At 45.4% G+C, this 19,506-nt stretch overlaps 1 protein-coding gene and 1 long non-coding RNA gene across 2 annotated transcripts in view; one reads left to right on the top strand and one right to left on the bottom strand.

The window, feature by feature from the left end:
* LOC128324444 (uncharacterized) overlaps positions 1-9,007 on the bottom strand; it is a 28,151-nt gene extending 19,144 nt beyond the window's left edge. The window contains exon 1 of the long non-coding RNA XR_008306861.1: positions 8,718-9,007. This is a non-coding gene — a long non-coding RNA (uncharacterized LOC128324444). The remainder of the gene's footprint in view (positions 1-8,717) is intronic.
* A 112-nt stretch (positions 9,008-9,119) lies between these two features.
* LOC128324511 (MARVEL domain-containing protein 3-like) overlaps positions 9,120-19,506 on the top strand; it is a 28,612-nt gene continuing 18,225 nt past the window's right edge. The window contains exons 1-3 of the mRNA XM_053249181.1: positions 9,120-9,432; positions 12,493-12,628; positions 18,164-18,333. Of these exons, the coding sequence (XP_053105156.1) occupies positions 12,516-12,628; positions 18,164-18,333 (283 nt within the window). The 5' untranslated portion in view covers positions 9,120-9,432; positions 12,493-12,515. The remainder of the gene's footprint in view (positions 9,433-12,492; positions 12,629-18,163; positions 18,334-19,506) is intronic.

The raw sequence follows: 19,506 nt of genomic DNA, 5'->3' as shown, positions 1-19,506 counted from the left end.
CCCTAGATTTCCTTATCAATGAAAAGCCGCTGCACCTCCCAGGAAATGCACAGGACAGTTGGCAAGTTTGCTATTAGCTGATGAAGCCACTAGATGTCAGAATTGCATTTCTTTTTACAAAAGCTTAAACAAACTTTAAGGCCCTTCTTAAGAAAAGGAAAGAAAAGGTTGTGCCTCAAGTCAGTGTCAACTCCTGGCGACCACAGAGCCATGTGGTTTTCTTGGTAGAATACAGGAGGGATTTACCATTGCCATCTCCCACGATGATGCCTTTCAGCACCTTCTTATATCGCTGCTGCCCAATGAAGGAGTTCCCCATATTCTGGGAAATACACCAGCGGGGATCTGAACCAACAGCCTCCTGCTCCATAGGCAGGTTACTTCCCTGCTGCGCCATTAGGTGGCTCACTTTGTAAGATCTACCTTTTTTGCCAGGCTGCTTTTTAAAAAATGGTTACAGCAGGGGTACACATCAGATTTGTGGCAGGGCAAAGGGATAAATCTCCGCTTCCTGACATCACAGTCTCTATCTGGATCAACACAACACCTCCTGCCCCCCACAACCTATTGCAATTTACATTTAAACAATTACATCAAAAGCACTACAAAACAATAAATAAACCACAACCACAACAAAAATAACAAACCACAGCAAATATAGTGAAACAAAACTATTCAGCAAGTCAGTAATCAACAAATGCTTGCCTAGGAGGCTAAAAAGGCTTTTGACAAGCTAGAACCTAATTATCTACACCTACTGGACAAACTTAAATTTGGGCAAAAATTAAAATAATAATAATAAATCCTTTATACGATACCCTGACAGCCAAGGTATTGGCTAACGGTCTATACTCAGAAGACTTCAAAATTCAGAGGGCGACTAGACAAGGCTATCCATTATCCCCACTTCTATTTGCCCTTTCCATCAAAACTTTGGCAAATGGAATGAGATCATCAGTAGAAACTGAAGGACTTAAAATTAAGGACACAGAACATAAAATTAGTCTCTATGCAGATAACATCACTCTATACCTGACCAATTGATGCCAAGCAATCTTGGGTATAAAAAGTATCTTAGAAGACTTCAAGAAGGCATCAGGTTTTATCATCAATAGCAGTAAATCCATAATTGCCAATTATAATACTTCAGTGGAAGAAAATTTACGGCTATAACATGAGACTCAACTCAAATGCACAAAAGAAAAGTGAAAGATTAGGTATTTGGATATGTACTGATGGCACCTCATTAATTGAGATTAATCATGTACCACTTTTTCAAAAGATTGAACAATATCTCAGTAACTAGAATTCTTTAAAGTTATCGTGGCTACAACAAATTCACCTAATAAAAATGATCATCTTACAAAAAATCCTCTTTTTATTTCAGACTATTCCATGTCCTGTCTCTAAAGCCCAGGTCTCACAGTGGCAGCAGATTCTGTACAAGTTTATCTGGAGTTATAAAAAACCAAGAATACAAAGAGTGATACTAAAACAACAAACAAATAATGAAGGTTTAAAATAGCCAGATTTACAACTATACTATGACTCCACAATACTCTCGTGCTTACCTAAACTTATATTGTCTCATGATGACCAAACATGGGCGAACCTGGAGAATCAGTTTTGCTATCCATACAACATTGAAGCAATATTATGGCAAACCTGGAAAATCAGACTATCGTTGTGCAAAGACAATCCATACTTATTAAACACCATTCTAATTTGGGACAAATGGCATCATATATTGGCTCCATCCCCATCACCTATAACCCTGATTCACAGTCAATCTTTTTTTTTTTTTTAACCTGGAGCGAAATTAAATCTCTTCAGTACTGGAGAAAACATGGACTTACACAATTATATAATTTCGTTAGTGGAAACAAGATAATCTCAAAACAAGAGTTGATTGCAAAACAAAAGATACACATCTCTCTTGATATGAATATATTCAAATAACTCACATGATGACACGTGAATTCTGGGCTTTGAATTCTGGGCTTTGAATTCTGGGGTTAGTTTCTGCACTAGTATTTTTTTCCTTGTTAACTGGGCAAAGAGGCACCTTTTAAAGTGGTGGCTCTCTAATATTTAGCAGGGGAAGACCAATTACTCCAATTTAGCCAAACACAGCATCTCTCTCAGTGGATGTTGCTGGTATCTCCTACTCCCTTATGTTTCTTTTTAGATTGCAAACCCCTTTGGGACATGGAGCCATCTTCTTATTTTTGTTATGTAAACTGGTGGGTGGGGGGGTTGGCTGGAAAATACAGATGAAACTAGTTGTTCTAGTAAGAACTAATCTGCCTACTTTCCTTTTACTATAATCTTAACTGCTAATTACCATCTTCACAAGTTAGCCCACTTCAGCCTTAAACGGTCACACATCCACCATCTTCAATTGGGATGGATGACATCATCACAAACTACTTATTTATTTATTATTTATATTTATGTATTTAATATATATACTGCCAGACTCCAAAGGCTCTAGGTGGTTCACAAAAATGAACACAACAGAAATAGAATAAAACCAACTATTAAACAACAATTAAAACATTAAAACTATCAGAGATTACTAAAAGCCTGGCTAAAAAAGAATTGAGGTGTCCCTATGTGTCACTCAATACAACTGTACCAAATTTGGTTCAAATCAGTTAGGCAGTCCACAAGTTAGCCCACTTGTGCCTCAAATGTTTACGCATTCACTATCTTGAATCGGATGGGTGACATCATCACAAACTATGCTATTAAGCTGTCCCTCTGTGTCACTCACTACAACTGTACCAAATTTGTTTCAAATTGGTTAGATGGTCCACAAATTAGCACACTTGCACCTCAAACATTCATGTGTCCATCATCTTGAACTGGGTGGATTATATCATCAAACAGGATACCGTTGAAGTGTCGCTATACGTCACTCACTACAACTGTACCAAATTTGGTTCAAATCATTCAGACAGTCCACAAGTTAGCCCACTAGCACCTGAAACATTCATGCATCCGTCAACTTGAATTGGGGTGGATGACATAATTACAAACTACACCAATGAGGCATCCTTATGTACCAAATTAAAACTGAGCCAAATTTGGTTGTAATCAATTAGATGGTCCACAAGTTAGCCCACTTGTGCCTTAAATGTTCACACATCTACCAACTTAAATTGGGATGGATGACATCCAGTGTGGTGTAGCGGTTAGAGTGCTGGACTAGGACCGGGGAGAGCCGAGTTCAAATCCCCATTCAGCCATGAAACTAGCTGGGTGACTCTGGGCCAGTCACTTCTCTCTCAGCCACCCACTTCACAGGGTGGTTCTGAGGAGAAACTTAAATATGTAGCACACCACTCTGAGCTCCTTGCAGGAAGAGTGGGATAGAAAATGTAATAAATAAAATAAATAAATCATCACAAAATACGCCATTGAGGTATTCCTACATCTTATTGGTCCAGGCATTGCAAAATTGATAGAGGGACACACACAAAGACACATGGACATGCACACAGAATGCCGGGTGAGCTCATAAGCTTACTTTCCTTAAGGAAAGTAGGCTAATAAAAGAAGAATAATACAGGTCAGTTTGTCACTGGGCAAAGAAAAACAGCATGCTGACAGTATTTTCTCCTGGAAAGGTACACAAAAATCATAGGCAGCCATGTTGGACTATTATGTTGAACAAGTGTACAGATGTCTGTATACTCATTTTTGTGTGACTGGGGGACTAGTTCAGATTAACACAGCCCTACACACACAAAAATACTGTGATCACGGCAACAACCTGCCTGTCCTGGCATCACCAGCAGATGTGCCGATGCAGTCTTGGCATGTCCTTTAATCACGTGGGAGGGGTATTCATCCAAGTCATCCCTCTCTATGTGCTCCAAACCCAGTTTAAACTGCGTAGGAGTGCACATAGAGTGGCAATTTAGATGAAATAATCGGAATCACCTCTGAGATGAGAGCATGTCAGTATGTCCACTGGTGATATCAGGGCAGGTTTGTTTTCACTGTGGCTCCAATGTTATTGCCTGTGCAGGGCTGTATTCAGCTGAACAAGGCCTGACTGTACCTGTATAAACCTGGGGACAGGCCCCTCAAATACATGGGACAGACAGGAAGTGTACTGCTGTCTCTGTGTTCAGAATAATGTGTGAATAACTGTATCTGCTTCTGCTGCTTTAACGCTCAGGCTGAGCCAGGGGCGTGAGCCTCTTGGCGCGAGCCGAAGGGTGAGAGCACAAGGGCTCTCGTCCTTGTGGCTCTCCGCCTGGGGCGAGCTGCCTGGGGTTGGAAGATCCTTCTGACGTCTCTTCTATCAAAAAGTCAGCATAAGTCTGTTGAGTCCTGGATCTGGTTATATTAAGTAGTGGTGCTGTGGTTGGTTGGACTGAGAGATGTGTCTGGGAGAACAGGAAAATGGGGTTGGTGTCGGGGCAGCAATATCACTGGTAGCAGGCAGAGGGAGATATGGCGGTGGGAGTTGGGCTGGCCCTTACAGGGGGAAACAGTCCAGGCAATTGAGGTCTGTTCCTTTTTCCAGCTCTTCTCCCAACCCTGAGACCCCTGGGAGCTCTGAGAACACTCCCTCGAGGATTAGGGTTCTGCTGCTGAATGCCAGGTTAGTCAATGCTAAAACATCTCTCATCCACGATCTGATTGTGGGTGAGCATGCTGAGCTGGTATGTATGACGGAGACCTGGTTGGATGAGCTAGGCAGGGTTGGTCTCTCTCAGCTCTGTCCTTCAGGTTTCCTGATCATGCAGCAGCCCCGCCTGGAGGGTCAGGGAGGGGGCGTTGAAGTCATCTATTGAGAGATCGTCCCCATTTCCAGGTGCCCAGTCAAGCAATCTCAGAATTTTGAGTGTTTGTCCTTGAGGGTGGGCCTCCGAGATAGGCTGGGGATTCTGCTGGTGTACCGACCACCCTGCTGCACTTCAGTCTCCCTACCTGAGATGGCTGGGGTGGTCTTGGAGGTGGCCTTGGGTTCCCCCAAACTTATTGTTCTGGGGGATTTCAATGTCCACGCTGAGGCCGCCCTAATAGGTGCGGCTCAGGATTTCATGGCCTCCATGGCAACCATGGGCCTGTGTCAATTGGTATCAGGCCCCACCCACATGGCAGGACACACACTGGATCTGGTTTTTGCCAACCGGGAAATAAATGATCTGGAGGTAGGGGAATCTGAGATGACTCCCTGTTGTCTGCCCTCCACAGAGGTGGTGGACCGATTAGAATGGTCCGCCCCTGGAGGCTTATGGATCCGCTTGGATTCCAGATAGCCCTCGGGGAGTTTCCAGTGTCCAGAGCTGGTGACCCTGTCGAGGCCCTGGTTGATCTCTAGAATGGAGAGACAGCCCGGGCTGTTGACACAGTTGCTCCTAAACGCCCTCTCCAGCTTGGTGGAGCCTGTTTGGCTCCTTGGTTTTCGTTGGAGCTTAGGGCAATGAAACAACTTGGACGACGGCTGGAACGATGCTGGAGGAAGAGTTGTGCCAAATCCGACCGAAGATGGGCTAGAGCCCATTTTAGGGACCACTATGTGGCAGTTGGGGCAGCAAAGAAATGTTTTTTCTCCGCCTCCACTGCATCTGCTCAGTGCAGACCAACGGAGCTGTTTCATGTGGCAAAAACATTGCTCCACACATCCCCCCAGGTAATGGGGGAGGAATTATCTACAGCTTGTTATCCTCAGTTTGCTTGTCACTTTGCAGATAAAGTTGCTTGCATCTGTGCTGACCTGGACTTCAGAGTTTTGGCAGTTCCGGCAGACGTGCCTTTGGTACCAGCTGGTCCTGTTGTGTTGGATTCCTTTCCGTTGGTGCAGCCTGAGGATGTGGACAAGATCCTGGGCAGTGTGCGGGCGACATTGTGAGCTCTTTTATTATGGCTAATAAAAGCTGCCAGGGAGGTTACAGGCAGATGGTTGAAGATGATCATTAATGCTTCATTAAGGGAGGACAGGATGCCACCGTGCCTCAAGGAGGCAGTGGTAAGACCATTATTAAAAAGGCCCTCCCTTGATCCCTCCAACCTGGACAACTACAGACCTGTATCTAACCTGCCCTTTTTGGGCAAGGTGATAGAGCGTGTGGTGGCGTCCCAGGTGCAGAGGGTCTTGGATGATACAGATTATCTGGACCCTTTTCAATCTGGCTTCTGCCCTGGATATGGGACTGAAACTGCCTTGGTCGCTCTAGTGGATGACCTTCACTGGGAACTAGACAGGGGGAGTGCATCCCTGTTGGTCTGCTGGACCTCTCGGTGGCATTCGATACCATCAACCATGGGATCCTTCTGGACCGCCTCTTGAGTATGGGAATTGGAGGTACTGTGCTGGAGTGGCTCCATTCCTTTCTTGGGGGGAGGGTCCAGAAGGTGTTGCTGGGGGACTACTGCTCGGCCCTGTGGCCAATGGCCTGTGGGGTCCCACAGGGTTTGGTTTTGTCCCCCATGCTGCTTCTACATGAAGCCGCTGGGAGAGGTCATCCGGAGACTTGGATTGAGCTGTCAGCAATATAGCAATAGCAATAGCAATAGCACTTACATTTATATACTGCTCTATAGCCGGAGCTCTCTAAGCGGTTTACAATGATTTAGCATATTGCCCCCAATATTCTGGGTACTCATTTTACCGACCTCGGAAGGATGGAAGGCTGAGTCAACCTTGAGCCCCTGGTCAGGATCGAACTTGTAACCTTCTGGTTACAGGGCGGCAGTTTTTTACCACTGCGCCACCAGGGGCTCATTATGCAGATATGCAGATGATTATGCAATATGCAGATGACATTATGCAATATGCAGATGACATTCAGCTCTATCTCTCCTTGTCACCTGATCCTAGGGAGACAGTGGATGTCCTGAATCGGGGATTGGAGGCCGTGATGGGTTGGAAGTGGGCTAATAAACCGAGACTGAATCCGGACAAGACGGAGGTAATGCTGGTCAGTAGGAGAGCCAATTGGGATGAGGTGATTCTACTTGTTCTAGATGGGGTTGCACTCCCCTTGAAGGAGCAAGTACGCAGCTTGGGGGTATTCCTAGACCTGGCTCTGCTTTTGGAATCTCAGGTGGAGGCGGTGGCCAGGGATGCCTTTGCACAGCTTTGGTTAGTGTGCCAGCTGCATCCCTTTCTTGAGAAGGCAGATCTGGCCACAGTTACCCATGTCTTAGTCACATCACGGCTGGATTACTATAACGCGCTCTACATGGGGCTGCCCTTGAAAAATATCCGGAAACTGCAGCTTGTACAAACTGTGGCAGCTAGGGTTCTATCTGGAGCTGCCTGGTGTGATCATATCACACCTATTTTGAAAGAGCTGCACTGGTTACCAGTGTGTTTCCGGGTTCAAAGAACCAAGGCTGCCAATGGGAAGGGCTGCTGAAGCCTGCAGGAGGGGCATGGCTTGGGCTCCATAGGAGCCCCGAGCTAATGCCCCCCACCTATCGCTCGGGCTCTGGCAAACCCTGAGACAGCTCTGCCCTGTCATTTCAGGCCTGAAAGCTTCCAGAGAGGGAGAGAAAGGGAAATAGGTGCTTCCAGGCAGCAAGCGCTGCCAGGGGCGGAGCCACCATTGGGTGAAAGGGTTCAAAGAACCCAGGCCACCAATGGGGAAAGGCCATGGCTCAGGCTCCATAGGAGCCCAGAGCGAACTCCCCCCTCCCTCGCCCAGGCCACCGAGAGCCCAGGCGAACCCTTTGCCAGTTATTTCAGGCAGCCCTGACTGCCCAATAGAATGTATTTCCTTTCCTCTCCCTCTCTGGAGGGAGAGAAAAGGGAAGACATCCTGTTAGGCAGCCAACCCTGCCTGAAATGAAGAGCTGAGAGCCCGTTCCGGCAATCAGCTGCCCAGGCCACACCCCCTTGTCATGTGCCTTGTCATGTGTGAATCCCCAGCCACAATGGCCAAAAGTCAGGGATTATGGGAGTTGTAGGCCAACATCTGGAGGTGCGCCTAAGTTGAGCAGCCCTGCCTTAGATCAATGCTTTTGCACCATTGTGCTGCAGTTTATGGTGCAATCCATGGTATATGTACTGTGATTAGTCTGAGGACTTGAGGAATAGCTATATCTAAAAATCATGAATATGACCCAATGTTGATTTTTCCTGCCAGGAATTAGAAGTATTTGATCAGCTACCCATAACAGGAATCTAGGAGTCACACCTTGGGTGCATCTAGCTCAGTATTGTCTACCCAGACTACCAGTGGCTTCTCCAAGGTTGAAGACAGGAGTCCCTCTCAGCCCTGTCTGGAGATGCCAGGGAGGGAACTTGGAACCTTCTGTAGGCAAGCATGCAAGTGCTCTTCCCAGAGTGGCCCCATCCTCTAGGGCAGGGATTCTCAACGTGTGGGTCTCCAGATGTAATTGACTTCAACTCCCATAATTCCCAACCAAAGACCACTGGGGCTGGGGATTATGGGAGTTGAAGTCTAGTAACATCTGGGGACCCACACGTTGAGAATCCCTACTCTAGGGAATATCTTACAGTGCTCACATGCAGTCTCCCATTCAAATGCAAACCAGGGCAAACGCTGCTTAGCAAAGGGAACAGTTCACACTTGCTACCACAAGACCAGCAGAAATCATTCATGTTGATGGTTTGTCTGCTATTAGTGTTAATTTGATATTTAATAGAGTTTAATTTTTGCCAACTGCCTTGTGCGTTGTCTCACAAGAAAGGCGACACAAACTTCCACCCCATAACATTAAATACATACCTGTTGACTATGCAGAATCTAGGCTGTAGCCTATTGAAAACAACCAAACCGATGGCCTATTTCTTTTTATTTCCCTTCATAATCCAGGCGGCCTCTCTCCACGTCCACACACGCAAATATCCTCCTGACTCTTTTAGACGTCGCCGCCACTTTGCCAGCCTTAGATAGAGTCTGCTGAGTTCATCGCAAAAGCCTGCCGGGCAACACGGCAGAGGCTGCCTGTCCCACGCCTTGACCTCCGGATCCTCCGTCGCCTGCCCTGCACCTTTGGTGTGCCATCCCGCTTCACCTCTCCCCCAGCTGGCTTTCACGTCCAACAGGTCATGCCTCTTTGCTGTGAGCGCCGTAAAGTGAAACTCGACTCTGCCCCAGAACTGATGGGAAGGTGGCGAGGAGCGGAGGAGGAGCAGGGAGCTTCCACCTGGGAGAGCTTGCCTTCCAGCCCACCCCCGCACCCCGTCCTCCTCCTCCTCCTCCTCCGCCGCCGCCGCCCTGACTCTCTGGCGCACAAAACAAGGAAATGCATTCATAAATGTCTTCGGAGCAAACCCACAGAGACTCCTAGGGAGAAATAAAGGGGCATCTTGAGGGGCTCCAGCCTCAGTTTTCCCCACCAGCGAATTCCAGCCACAGCTACAGAACAACATTCGTGAGAGCTTCAGGGTGTGTGGAGAGATAAAGGAGGACCTTCAGCAGGACTCTTCTTAACCCTGAGGTGCGTAACAAGGAGCTGGAAGAGGGCATTTGACCAAAAAGTAAACAGTTTTCAGGACAGAGCACTTTGCGTGGTGGCGGGGGGGGGGGAGGCGTGTAATGCAAGCATGGATTGGTGCATATGTGAAGCTACCGTGCTGAATCAGACCCTTGCTCCATCATGCTGAGTGCTGCCTACACTGAGTGGCAGCTACTTGCCAGGGCTTTGGAGAAGAAACTCCCTCCCCCTTGTGCGCAGGGACTGAATCTGGGATCTTCCAGATACAATTTTTTTTTAATTATCATCATCATCATTATTATTATTAGATTTCTATACCGCCCTTCCAAAAATGGCTCAGGGCGGTTTACATAGAGAAATAACAAATAAGATGGCTCCCTGTCCCCAAAGGGCTCACATTCTAAAATGAAACATAAGATAGACAGCAGCAACAGTCACTGGAAGTACTGTGCTGGGGGTGGATAGGGCCAGTTACTCTCCCCCTGCTAAATAAAGAGAATCACCATGGTAAAAGGTGCCTCTTTGCCCAGTTAGCAGGGTTAGCAATTTATTTGTTGTCTTTGTATTTCTATTTATTGTATTATTCTATACCGCCTCATATAGAAATCTATAGGTGGTGTACAAATTAAAACATAATATAAAACCGCTAAAATTAATAAAACCGATACAATCTCAATATACAAAAAACACATTAAAATTTAGATTTCAGTTAAAAGCCTGGGGAAACAGGTGCATCTTCAGGGTCCTCCTAAAAGCAAACAGAGAAGGAGATGCTCTTATTTCAGCAGGGAGTGCATTCCAAAGCCTTGGGGCAGCCACAGAGAAGGCCCAGCCCTGAGTCACCACCAAACGAGTCGGCGGGGACCTCTGCAGATGATCTTAATAGGCGACAGGGTTCATGACAAAGAAGGCACTCTCTTAAATACCCTGGACCCAAGGTGTTGAGGGCTTTATAGGTAATAACCAGCGCTTTGTATTTCACTCAGAAACATATCTGAAATGTAATAGAAATGGTATAGAAATGTTAAAAAATAATATCGGCAGCCAGTGCATTTCTTTCAAAATTGGTGTTATATGGTCCCTTTGGGTAAATCCAGTAAATGCATATGCTCCACCACTGAGCCTACATAATTTAGAACAGGGGGTCCTAAACTAAGCCCACTCTACCTCACTTTTAGGTTTAGGTATTCTGTTTAAGCCTTTTGATGGAAGGAGAATTATGGAAACCTCTGTTCCTTTAGCTGCTTTGTGTTACTAGCTGTCTTCTTATGAACACTCCATGCATTTGCTCTATATGTGGACGGGAAGCGAGATTGTGCTGGCTGGCCTTGACTGTTTCACACTGAGGACAAGGTGGGGTTGGGTCTCTGTGCATGAACAGCCGCGTGTAGATCTTTCCCTGTGATCAGGAAACTCTGAATGAACAGAGTTCCCAATAGCATGGAGAGTCCATGCTGCTGATGTGATCTCTTTCTTCCTCCATCCAGAGAGAAAATACATGACAAGCTCATGATAATTGCTTTGCTGATTCCTGAGAGCCGGACGTGGTCAGCCCAATAATGAGGCACAATGAAGCAGCTGCGGCAGGACTGGCGGAAGTGGTGATTTTTCTTCCTCCACTGTCCCACTGCCTCCAGCTGTCTGCCTCACTGACTGCTTCATTAGCAAGAGAGTGGGTGGCTGCCTCTGCTTGGTGGCGACAGCCGTGTCCCTGCCACCATCCCTCTGTTGCTATTCCACAGTGGAAGGAAGGAGGTGTGGGCGCCTCCTGCTCTTCCATCCCGCCCCCTGCCTTTTCAAATGATAGGGAGCCGGACGTTTAGGGATGGTAGGGAGCTGAGTGGGAAGAGGAGGAAGAGGCTGATACCTCCTCCAGATATGGGGCAAGTGGAGAGATTGAGGGCGGGGTAATGGAGGGATTTGATGCACAACACACTTTGTGCACCATGGCAGTGAGGTATGGTGCCTTGCCATGCTGCCTGAGGCATTTGGGAAGATACGGCCTCACCTGGGACTGGAATTTTCTCTGTGTTGTATTTCTTTGCCTTACCAGTTTCCTAACCTCTCCATACTCCATCCATGTACAGTTTTTGTGTTTGTATAGTATATGTTTTAAATTGGATTTGTTTTCATATTTTTAGCTTAATACTTTTAATTGTCATTTATATTATATGTTTTTTAACTTTTGTAAACCACCTTGGGATTGTTTTTAATGAAAGGCAGTATATAAATTTAACAATACATACGTACATACATACATACATACTGCAGACAGCTTTGTTTATATTCTGCCAAGCTGAACATCTTGACTGTAACACATACTACACTGCAAGCTTTAAAAATGCAAGTTGAAACTTGCTTGCATATCATGAACTCCCCCACCCCCATATATATATCACCATTGTCTCGGTTACAAATAGGTGTACATTTATTTTGAAAATGTTAGCAGTGGTGCTCTTACCCCTGGACTTCAGGGCCAAAGTCCAGGACCTCCACACCCCCTGGGGACCCCCAAATCTGTCCTGGATGGTGTCCTCTGTCCCGTACTGCACTAGGCAGCCAAGTGTGATTGTTTATTTATTTGATTTGATTTGATTTGATTTGATTTGATTTGTATACCGCCCTTCTGATACAGCTCAGATTATGACCTGTGCCAGGTGCTTTATAGACAGAGGGGGTGGGGGTGGGGAAAGAAATATGTGGGATGGGAATATGTTAAGATGCATATTGAAATGTTTCTGCTGATACATATTTTCATAAATATATCACCAGGAGTCGACACCAACTCGACAGCACAACTTTACCTTTACCTTTTATATTCTTGCATCCCTGTGCATCCAACTGCTGCTTGTGCCCTCAAGAACCCATGTGTAAAAAATACTGCGTGTGTCACGGGGTGTGTGCGTGCAGGGGAATGATGCTTAACGTGCAGCTGGCAGGGGGGCTTCAATGGTCTTTAGGTCCAAAATTACCTAGGTGCACCTCTGAATGTCAGTCATGCAAAAGCTTAAATCATAAGACAGATAAGATAGATAAGTAAGTCTGTGTTTCCTGCTCTGGCAGATAACTTCATCAAGACGAACAAGATGTCTCATTTGGACAGACCTCATCGAGATAAAGAATACAGACACAGGGAGAGCCCCAGCTCCAACATCTATACTGAAGAAAGAAGTAGGAAATCATACCCATCAACTGGAATGTGAGTTTTAAAAAGATATGGGACAGGGGGAGTGAACTAATCTATATTCTCTTCTGTGTAACATTTCTCCATACTTAACAGTGGATTCTGGTTGTTGTTGTTTTTTAAATTACTCATTGTCCCCATGGTTACAACTCCAACCCCTTTTTCAGCAGTCCTACTTTGAAGTTAGGATTGCACTGATATTGCTGGAAGTGACCAAGGCTGCAACCCCAAGTGTGTCATAAGCCTTACTGCACACAGTGGAACATACTTTCCAGTAAAATATACACAGGATGAGAGCCTTTTAAAAGGAAATTTGATTGATTGGAGAGGGCCAACCCACAAGGGGAGCATCCACCACAGATCATGGGGGCCCAAGTATGAAATTAAACTTTATTATATGAAATTGAATCAATGCTGAATAAATTTAGCAAAATAAATTTTTCTTCAGTGCATGGTTGGGGGTTGGGGGAAAGCAAATGAGTAGTTTCAGGGTGTCCCATGAAATGTGCTGGAAGTTTTGGCATGGGGGTGAGTTACCTTTTATTGTAGATGGTGGCAGCAGCCACTTGCTTTAACTGAAAATGATGCACCTCTATAAGTGATGGCAGTGCTTAAATGCTGCTGCTTTTCCTGGTGGTCAGTGCTTACCAGCCACTGTGATTTTCCTCCAGGATGTGCTAAGAATGGAATGGATTGATGGAATGGAATGGAATGGAATGGAATGGGACATTCTGGGGACAGTGGAAGTGGTGACTGGCAGGAGCTGAGGTCTAGGAAAAAGCAAGAGTGCTTCAGTCACTGCTGGCACCGTCATCTACAGAGCAGGGGCGGAGCCACCATTGAGCCAATGGGTTCAAAGAACCCAGGCCGCCGCCCAGTCAGGAGCTGCGTCTCGCGGCCCCGACACGCCCCCCGCATCTGACGTCAGCCCCTTCGGGAGCTAAACTAAGGCTGGTGCTGCTTTTGCAACGCCAACCAGGAGCAGCTCTTCCCTGAAAAGGCAGGGAAGAGCTGCTCCTGGCTGCGCACTGCGAACGCAGCGCCAGCCTAAATAGCTCCTGAAGGCGCCGTGCAACCGCTTCAGAAGTTAAAAGCCCAGGAGCGGCTCTTCCCCGCCTTTTGCTGTGAAAGCAGCGCCAGCCTTAGTTTAACTGCCGAAGGAGCCGCGTGGCCCCTTCGGGAGTTAAACTGCAACTCCCGGTCCCGAACGGAGCCTCAAGGCTCCGTTCTGCCAGACCACACCCCTGTGTCTGATGTCAGATGTGAGGGGTGTGGCTAGCCCAGCATCTGACATCAGATGCAGGGTCGGGTTCAGTGGGCCCATGGCAGCAGCCGCACACAGGCCCCTAGCAGTCCCGCTCTGCGGCTGCTGCAGAGGCAGAGCATTTTCTGCTAAAGTAAGAGGGCAATGCTGTAGTATCCTGCAATAGAGATTAGGGATGTGCACGGAACCGGTGGGGGTGGTTCAGAGGCAGGGGGCATACCTTTAAGGGTGGGGGAGGGTGCCCTTACCTCTCCCCCTCCCACCACATTTCCCCCACCAGCGCTCCATTGAATAAGTCCCCGTTGGGGTGGCAGCGTACCTCCCTGCCGCCCCTGTGTCCTTCTCAGCCAGAAGTTAAAGGAAGTACCCAGTGCACATGCACACGCACAGTGCACTTGCTCACATGCACGTTGGGCCTCTGAACTGGTTCCATGCACATCCCTAATAGAGATGAGATAACCCAACCCAACTCAACCCACCCTCATGCAAAAGCTTTTGGCAGAGTTTGTGCTGAACATTCCTCATTGTTGTCATCTGTGTAAGGGGTAGAGGTGTTCAGATTAGTACTCAATGGAATTTGCCCTGCCCACAGCACCAAAAGCTGCTTATGAAAGAAGTATTTAACCATAAATCACAATAAGACCGCAACACATCTACATAGACACAACCAGATAAAAATCCCAGTTAGAAATAGCATAGCCATTAAAACCTGGATCTACTTGCAGGAAAGTTTCTGAAAAGGGGTTTAACCCATCAATGGAAAATAAACAGTACGGGGCCTGATCACACCCCACTAGGGAGAGCCATACATAGTGGGTGCCACTAAGGGAGAAATCTGTGGCCCATACTGTGGAGTACTCACCACTGCAAAAGATGAGACATGACGCAGGTTGTCCCTCTGCAGAACCAAGGGAAACGGATGGTGGAGGGGCATAGCTACAGTTGAACAGCGGGGACAGATGTCCCTGGGCTTCTGAGTGAGGCAGTGGCTGGCTGACAGCTTGCTCTTTGCTCTTCCCCTTGCACCTCTCTGGAGGTGTGGGTGGAAAGGGACCCATCTTCACTTTTCCCCCCAGGGCCCACTCCAATCCAGCTACGCCCCTGTCTCTATGGAATGTAGACCCAGCACCCTTGCCAAACTGCAGTTGCCAGGATTATCTGGGGGAAACCATGACAGTTACATTTGTATAAAAGAGAGACACATTTGTAATGTTGATATGCCCTCCAGCTCTGTAACGTTTAGGAATGTTTCGGCTGTATGCATAGCTGCACTTCATCAGTCAGTGCAGAAGAGTTTAAAGACCATCATCTTTGATAGTCTGTGATGCTATTGAGGAATGTATGCCATGGGTATGAGAAACCGAAGGGGCATGAAGGTTTTTGTAACAGATACCTTTTGAGCTATTCAAATAAACTTATGGGGCAATGGAACAACTGTAATTTTCCATCTATTTCTTAAGTTACATCTGATAAATAAATCTAAGATAATTCTTGAAATGGTTTGAAAATATCTTGGGTTTCCAAGATTCCAGGACAGTATGGATAATCTTGTGAAACATAAGCACATTATGGCCAAATGGTTAGGTTGCAAGACTCTATATAGTATTTGTCTGTGGGCTTTGTTCGCTCCTTTTCATAGGTTTCTGCCAGTGTGCCTTAATTATGAGAAGTGGTTCCTTACTGGTACAAGAAAGTGGTGTGCCTTATCATCCCAGCATCAATAGTTCTGATGCAGTGGGCTAAACTTTGATAGCAACACTGACATTGCACATTGGGACAAGGTTCAGTAGTGGCTGGGGGGTGGATATAGAAGCTGTTAATATGCAATTGAAGCCAGCGTGGTGTAGTAGTTAGAGTGCTGGACTAGGACTGGAGAGACCCGAGTTCAAATCCCCATTCAGCCATGATACTAGCTGGGTGACTCTGGGCCAGTCACTTCTCTCTCAGCCTAATCTACTTCACAGGGTTGTTGTGAAGAGAAACACAAGTATGTAGTACACTGCTCTGGGCTCCTTGGAGGAAGAGCGGGATATAAAATGTAAAATAATAATAATAAAAATAATAACTTGGAAGAAGACAAAGCAATGGTTTGCAGCCAAAATAATGGCAAGTTCCTAAAATTGGGGAATGCAGACACTTTTGTATGTCTTGGTGGTGGGCTTCCAAAGTTTCAGGGTTCAGGGTTTCCTAAAGTGTGGGTCACAAGTCATTGTTTTCTGTGGTCCAAACTACACTACAACCTCAAAATTAAGCAACCTGTGAAAAAGGTATTGCTGGGAACTAGGGAAGAAAAATAGTGTGGATGATGGGAAATGGTGCATGGGCTGTAAGAGCCAAACTCTAAGGCTATTCTCACATGCACCCTAACCCAGGCTAGGGAAGCCCTACCTGGGTTAGGCTGCACACAAGAACTGCTGGGATTGGACCTGATCCCAGCGGGGCAGCACTGCCTAGCCCCACTTTCAAACCCAGTTCTTAGCCAAGGTTAAGGGCCCGAGCGAGCCTTCACGCAGGCTCTGGGATCATGTGTTTGCTGGGGCTATGTTCAGTCCCAGCCGACACAGAGATGGGCACCTAGAACACCCCATTCCTGGTGGAATCCTCCAATGCATCGTGTGTATCATGCATTGTCCCAGCCTCCAGAGCTCCATGCTGCAGCATGCAGCACACATCGTCTGGGAGGGCAGTCTGTGCTCCCAGCAAGGGTCCAGTGCTCGTCTGGGGGTGGGGAAGGTGAGTTCACCTAGTCTTCCCCGCCCACCTGGTCATGATGGCTTCTGTGCCTGACATGAGGGAAATTACTCCAAATAACTTTTCCTTTTAATTTCAGTGGGACTACTTTGAGTAATTTTCCTGTCACCTGATGTGTTGTTCATATATTACCTCTCATATGAACCTGCCTTAAACCTAGGAAGCTGCCGTATACTGAGCCAGACCATTGGTCCATCTAGCTCAGTATTGTCTTCACAGACTGGCAGCAGCTTCTCCAAGGTTGCATGCAGGAACCTAATTAGGCTGTCGGTCCATCTACCTCAGTATTGTCTACACTGAATGGCAGTAGGTATCCAGGGTTTCAAGGTCTTTCTTGGCCCTAACTGGAGTTTCTGGGGATTGAACCTGGGACCTTCTGCAAGCAAGGCAGATGTATACCACTGAGCGACTCCTCTTCTCCTTGCACTTGCAGTAGCTTATAAGATTAACACAACTCATTAATAGGACCACATAATCCTAAAGCATGAAAACAGGCTAAAAAAACAATGGCAGCAGCAGCAAATAGAGAAAAATTAGAAGGGACACTGTTTCAGAAGCCTTGCAGAAACTCTGTCTTGTCGCTAAAGAGGAGACATCAACATTCTCCTGGAACGCCAGCCAACCAACATGAACAGTGAATATGTTATTTGCAATGGCTGTCATTCTCGGTTTGCAGAACATCCGCTTTTCTGGCGAGTAGCTTGTTAAAAAGAGACAGCTGCATTGCTGGTATCCAAGGAATTGCTTTCTGGTTAGTGGAAGGACTTATAAATCACAGAGTTTATGTTGTACAGCTGCTCAGGATTCGCGCACACACAGAGAACACCTAAAGGTCAAAGACACCAAAAAAGCAACTAACCAGCCAGACTAACACTTCTTAGTAGCTATGAGTATAAACAATTGATTCAGTCACTTCCTATATACATCTTCATTAAAGGGTGGTGATACTAAAGACAAAATAGGTGTCTCTCAGAACTGCTGACAATGTGGCTAGTATACAAGAGCATAGTAATTAGTATTTGTGGATCATGGTGAATTTGTGAAGATTAATGTAGAAGAGTCAGGACTGTCAAATTCAATGAATCGGTGAATGTTGGCTGAGATGAAGGCATAAGAAATCTTAAATACTAAATCAATCAATCAATCAAATCTTTATTTTGGTCAATGACCAACACAAATAAATACTAAATGAAAACCAATAACATTCCAGTAGAGTTATGGACAGCAATGCACCAAGTTTTTAAAACAGATTTTCAGGGCAGTAGTAACTGTGGTGACTTTGGTGCAAGAATAATAGCTGTTGTGGAAGGGATGATATAGTACCAATAATTGCTGTTGATATAGGTACCTTGGGGCACTTTTTTCTCTCAAGTGCAAAGCCCCGATTTTTCCAAACTGTCATGTTCTGAGTAAACAGGAGCATTTCAGTAGTTAATAGAAGTCAATTCTAGGTAATCTTTGTTCCTTAGAAATACCATCATGTGAGCACACACCTACCTCTAGAGTGTCAACTCTGTTTCCATTTCCAATTGTAGGTCATCACAAGGAACACTTTATACTGAACATTCAGGATCTTCCACAGGTTTTACAGACCCTTACCAAAAACACCCAGCATCAACTAATGGACATGTTGATTCCTCATCACCATTTTATCCTCCAAAAGAGAACTCTTCTGATAAATGCTCAAACCTGTGCTCCACAAGAGGTATGCAAATGTTTCATTCTTCTTTCATTACTCATATCCTTTGGTTCACAAACACTGGTGACTTGGGTCAAAGAGAAATAACACAGGCCAATCTTTTGTCAGGGACTAGAATCAAAGGTTTCAGCTTTCACTAAACTCTTCTTCCCAAAGTTTCAGCTTTCCTAAACTCTTCTTCCAGCTGAACAAAGAACAGAAAGAGATGAAGTAATTTAAATTCGTCACTTGAAGCCAAATCCATTTTGTAAACAGATGTGAACACTTACTTACAAAAGAGAACACCTGAGAAAAAAACCAGTCTATCAAATAGACAATGATAATGGTTTAAATAGCAGCAGATTTTCACATACATATATAGTGACTCAAGGAGACAAAGTTTTTGCTTAATCTGTTATTTGGGGAATGGATGGTAATCGTAATACTTAGCTTGTTTTATTCTTTGGAACAAAAACAGGACTTTCTTGCTCTAGCTTGTAGCTAGACAGATTTGAGATTATGGGTAAAACTTGCTTTAATCTATTCAACAGCATCCAGTCATATAGTAACAGATCTTCACATGCCTGCAGTTATTCTACAGTGCATTTAAAAATGGCTACTGCTCTATCTGAAAAAACCCTGCCCATCTCCTAAATTCATTTCCCCAGTCAATTCTTCCAGCAACTGCATGTATAGAAACAAGAGCTTAAAGATGGACCCCTGAACTTGATGAGATGGTCTCAGAATTTGCACAACTTCTCAGTATAATTTTTAGATTCTTCAACCCATCCTTTAAAAAAGAAAAAAGAAAAATTGGTGTATTGTATTCCATTTTGAAAAAGTCAGAATTGCAAAAAAGAGGGCCTTTAATAGCTTGCTAAAGACAAGTACACATCTAAACACTACTTTCTATTAGAACATATTGATAGAATGAGTACACTTCAGTATGCGTAAGAGGTGGGAGGTAAGAACAAAGTGTGACTCTTTTTCAATAATTTGACAGAAAAATAAAAATAGTCTTCAGGGCATATTATGAGTCTGGAGAGATTCCATTTTAAAATAGAAAAAATATTGCAGAGAATTACGTTCTGACTTGGAATGAGTTTGTTTGTGACAACCAAAACTAACTTTACAGTAAATGGGTACTTTGTTAACATAAGTCAAATGTACAAGCTGTTGTGTAGTTGTTAGAGGATCAGG

Source organism: Hemicordylus capensis, chromosome 4, assembly GCF_027244095.1.
Source record: "Hemicordylus capensis ecotype Gifberg chromosome 4, rHemCap1.1.pri, whole genome shotgun sequence".
NCBI classification, from domain to species: domain Eukaryota; kingdom Metazoa; phylum Chordata; class Lepidosauria; order Squamata; family Cordylidae; genus Hemicordylus; species Hemicordylus capensis.
This window is presented reverse-complemented; position numbering and strand designations above follow the sequence as displayed.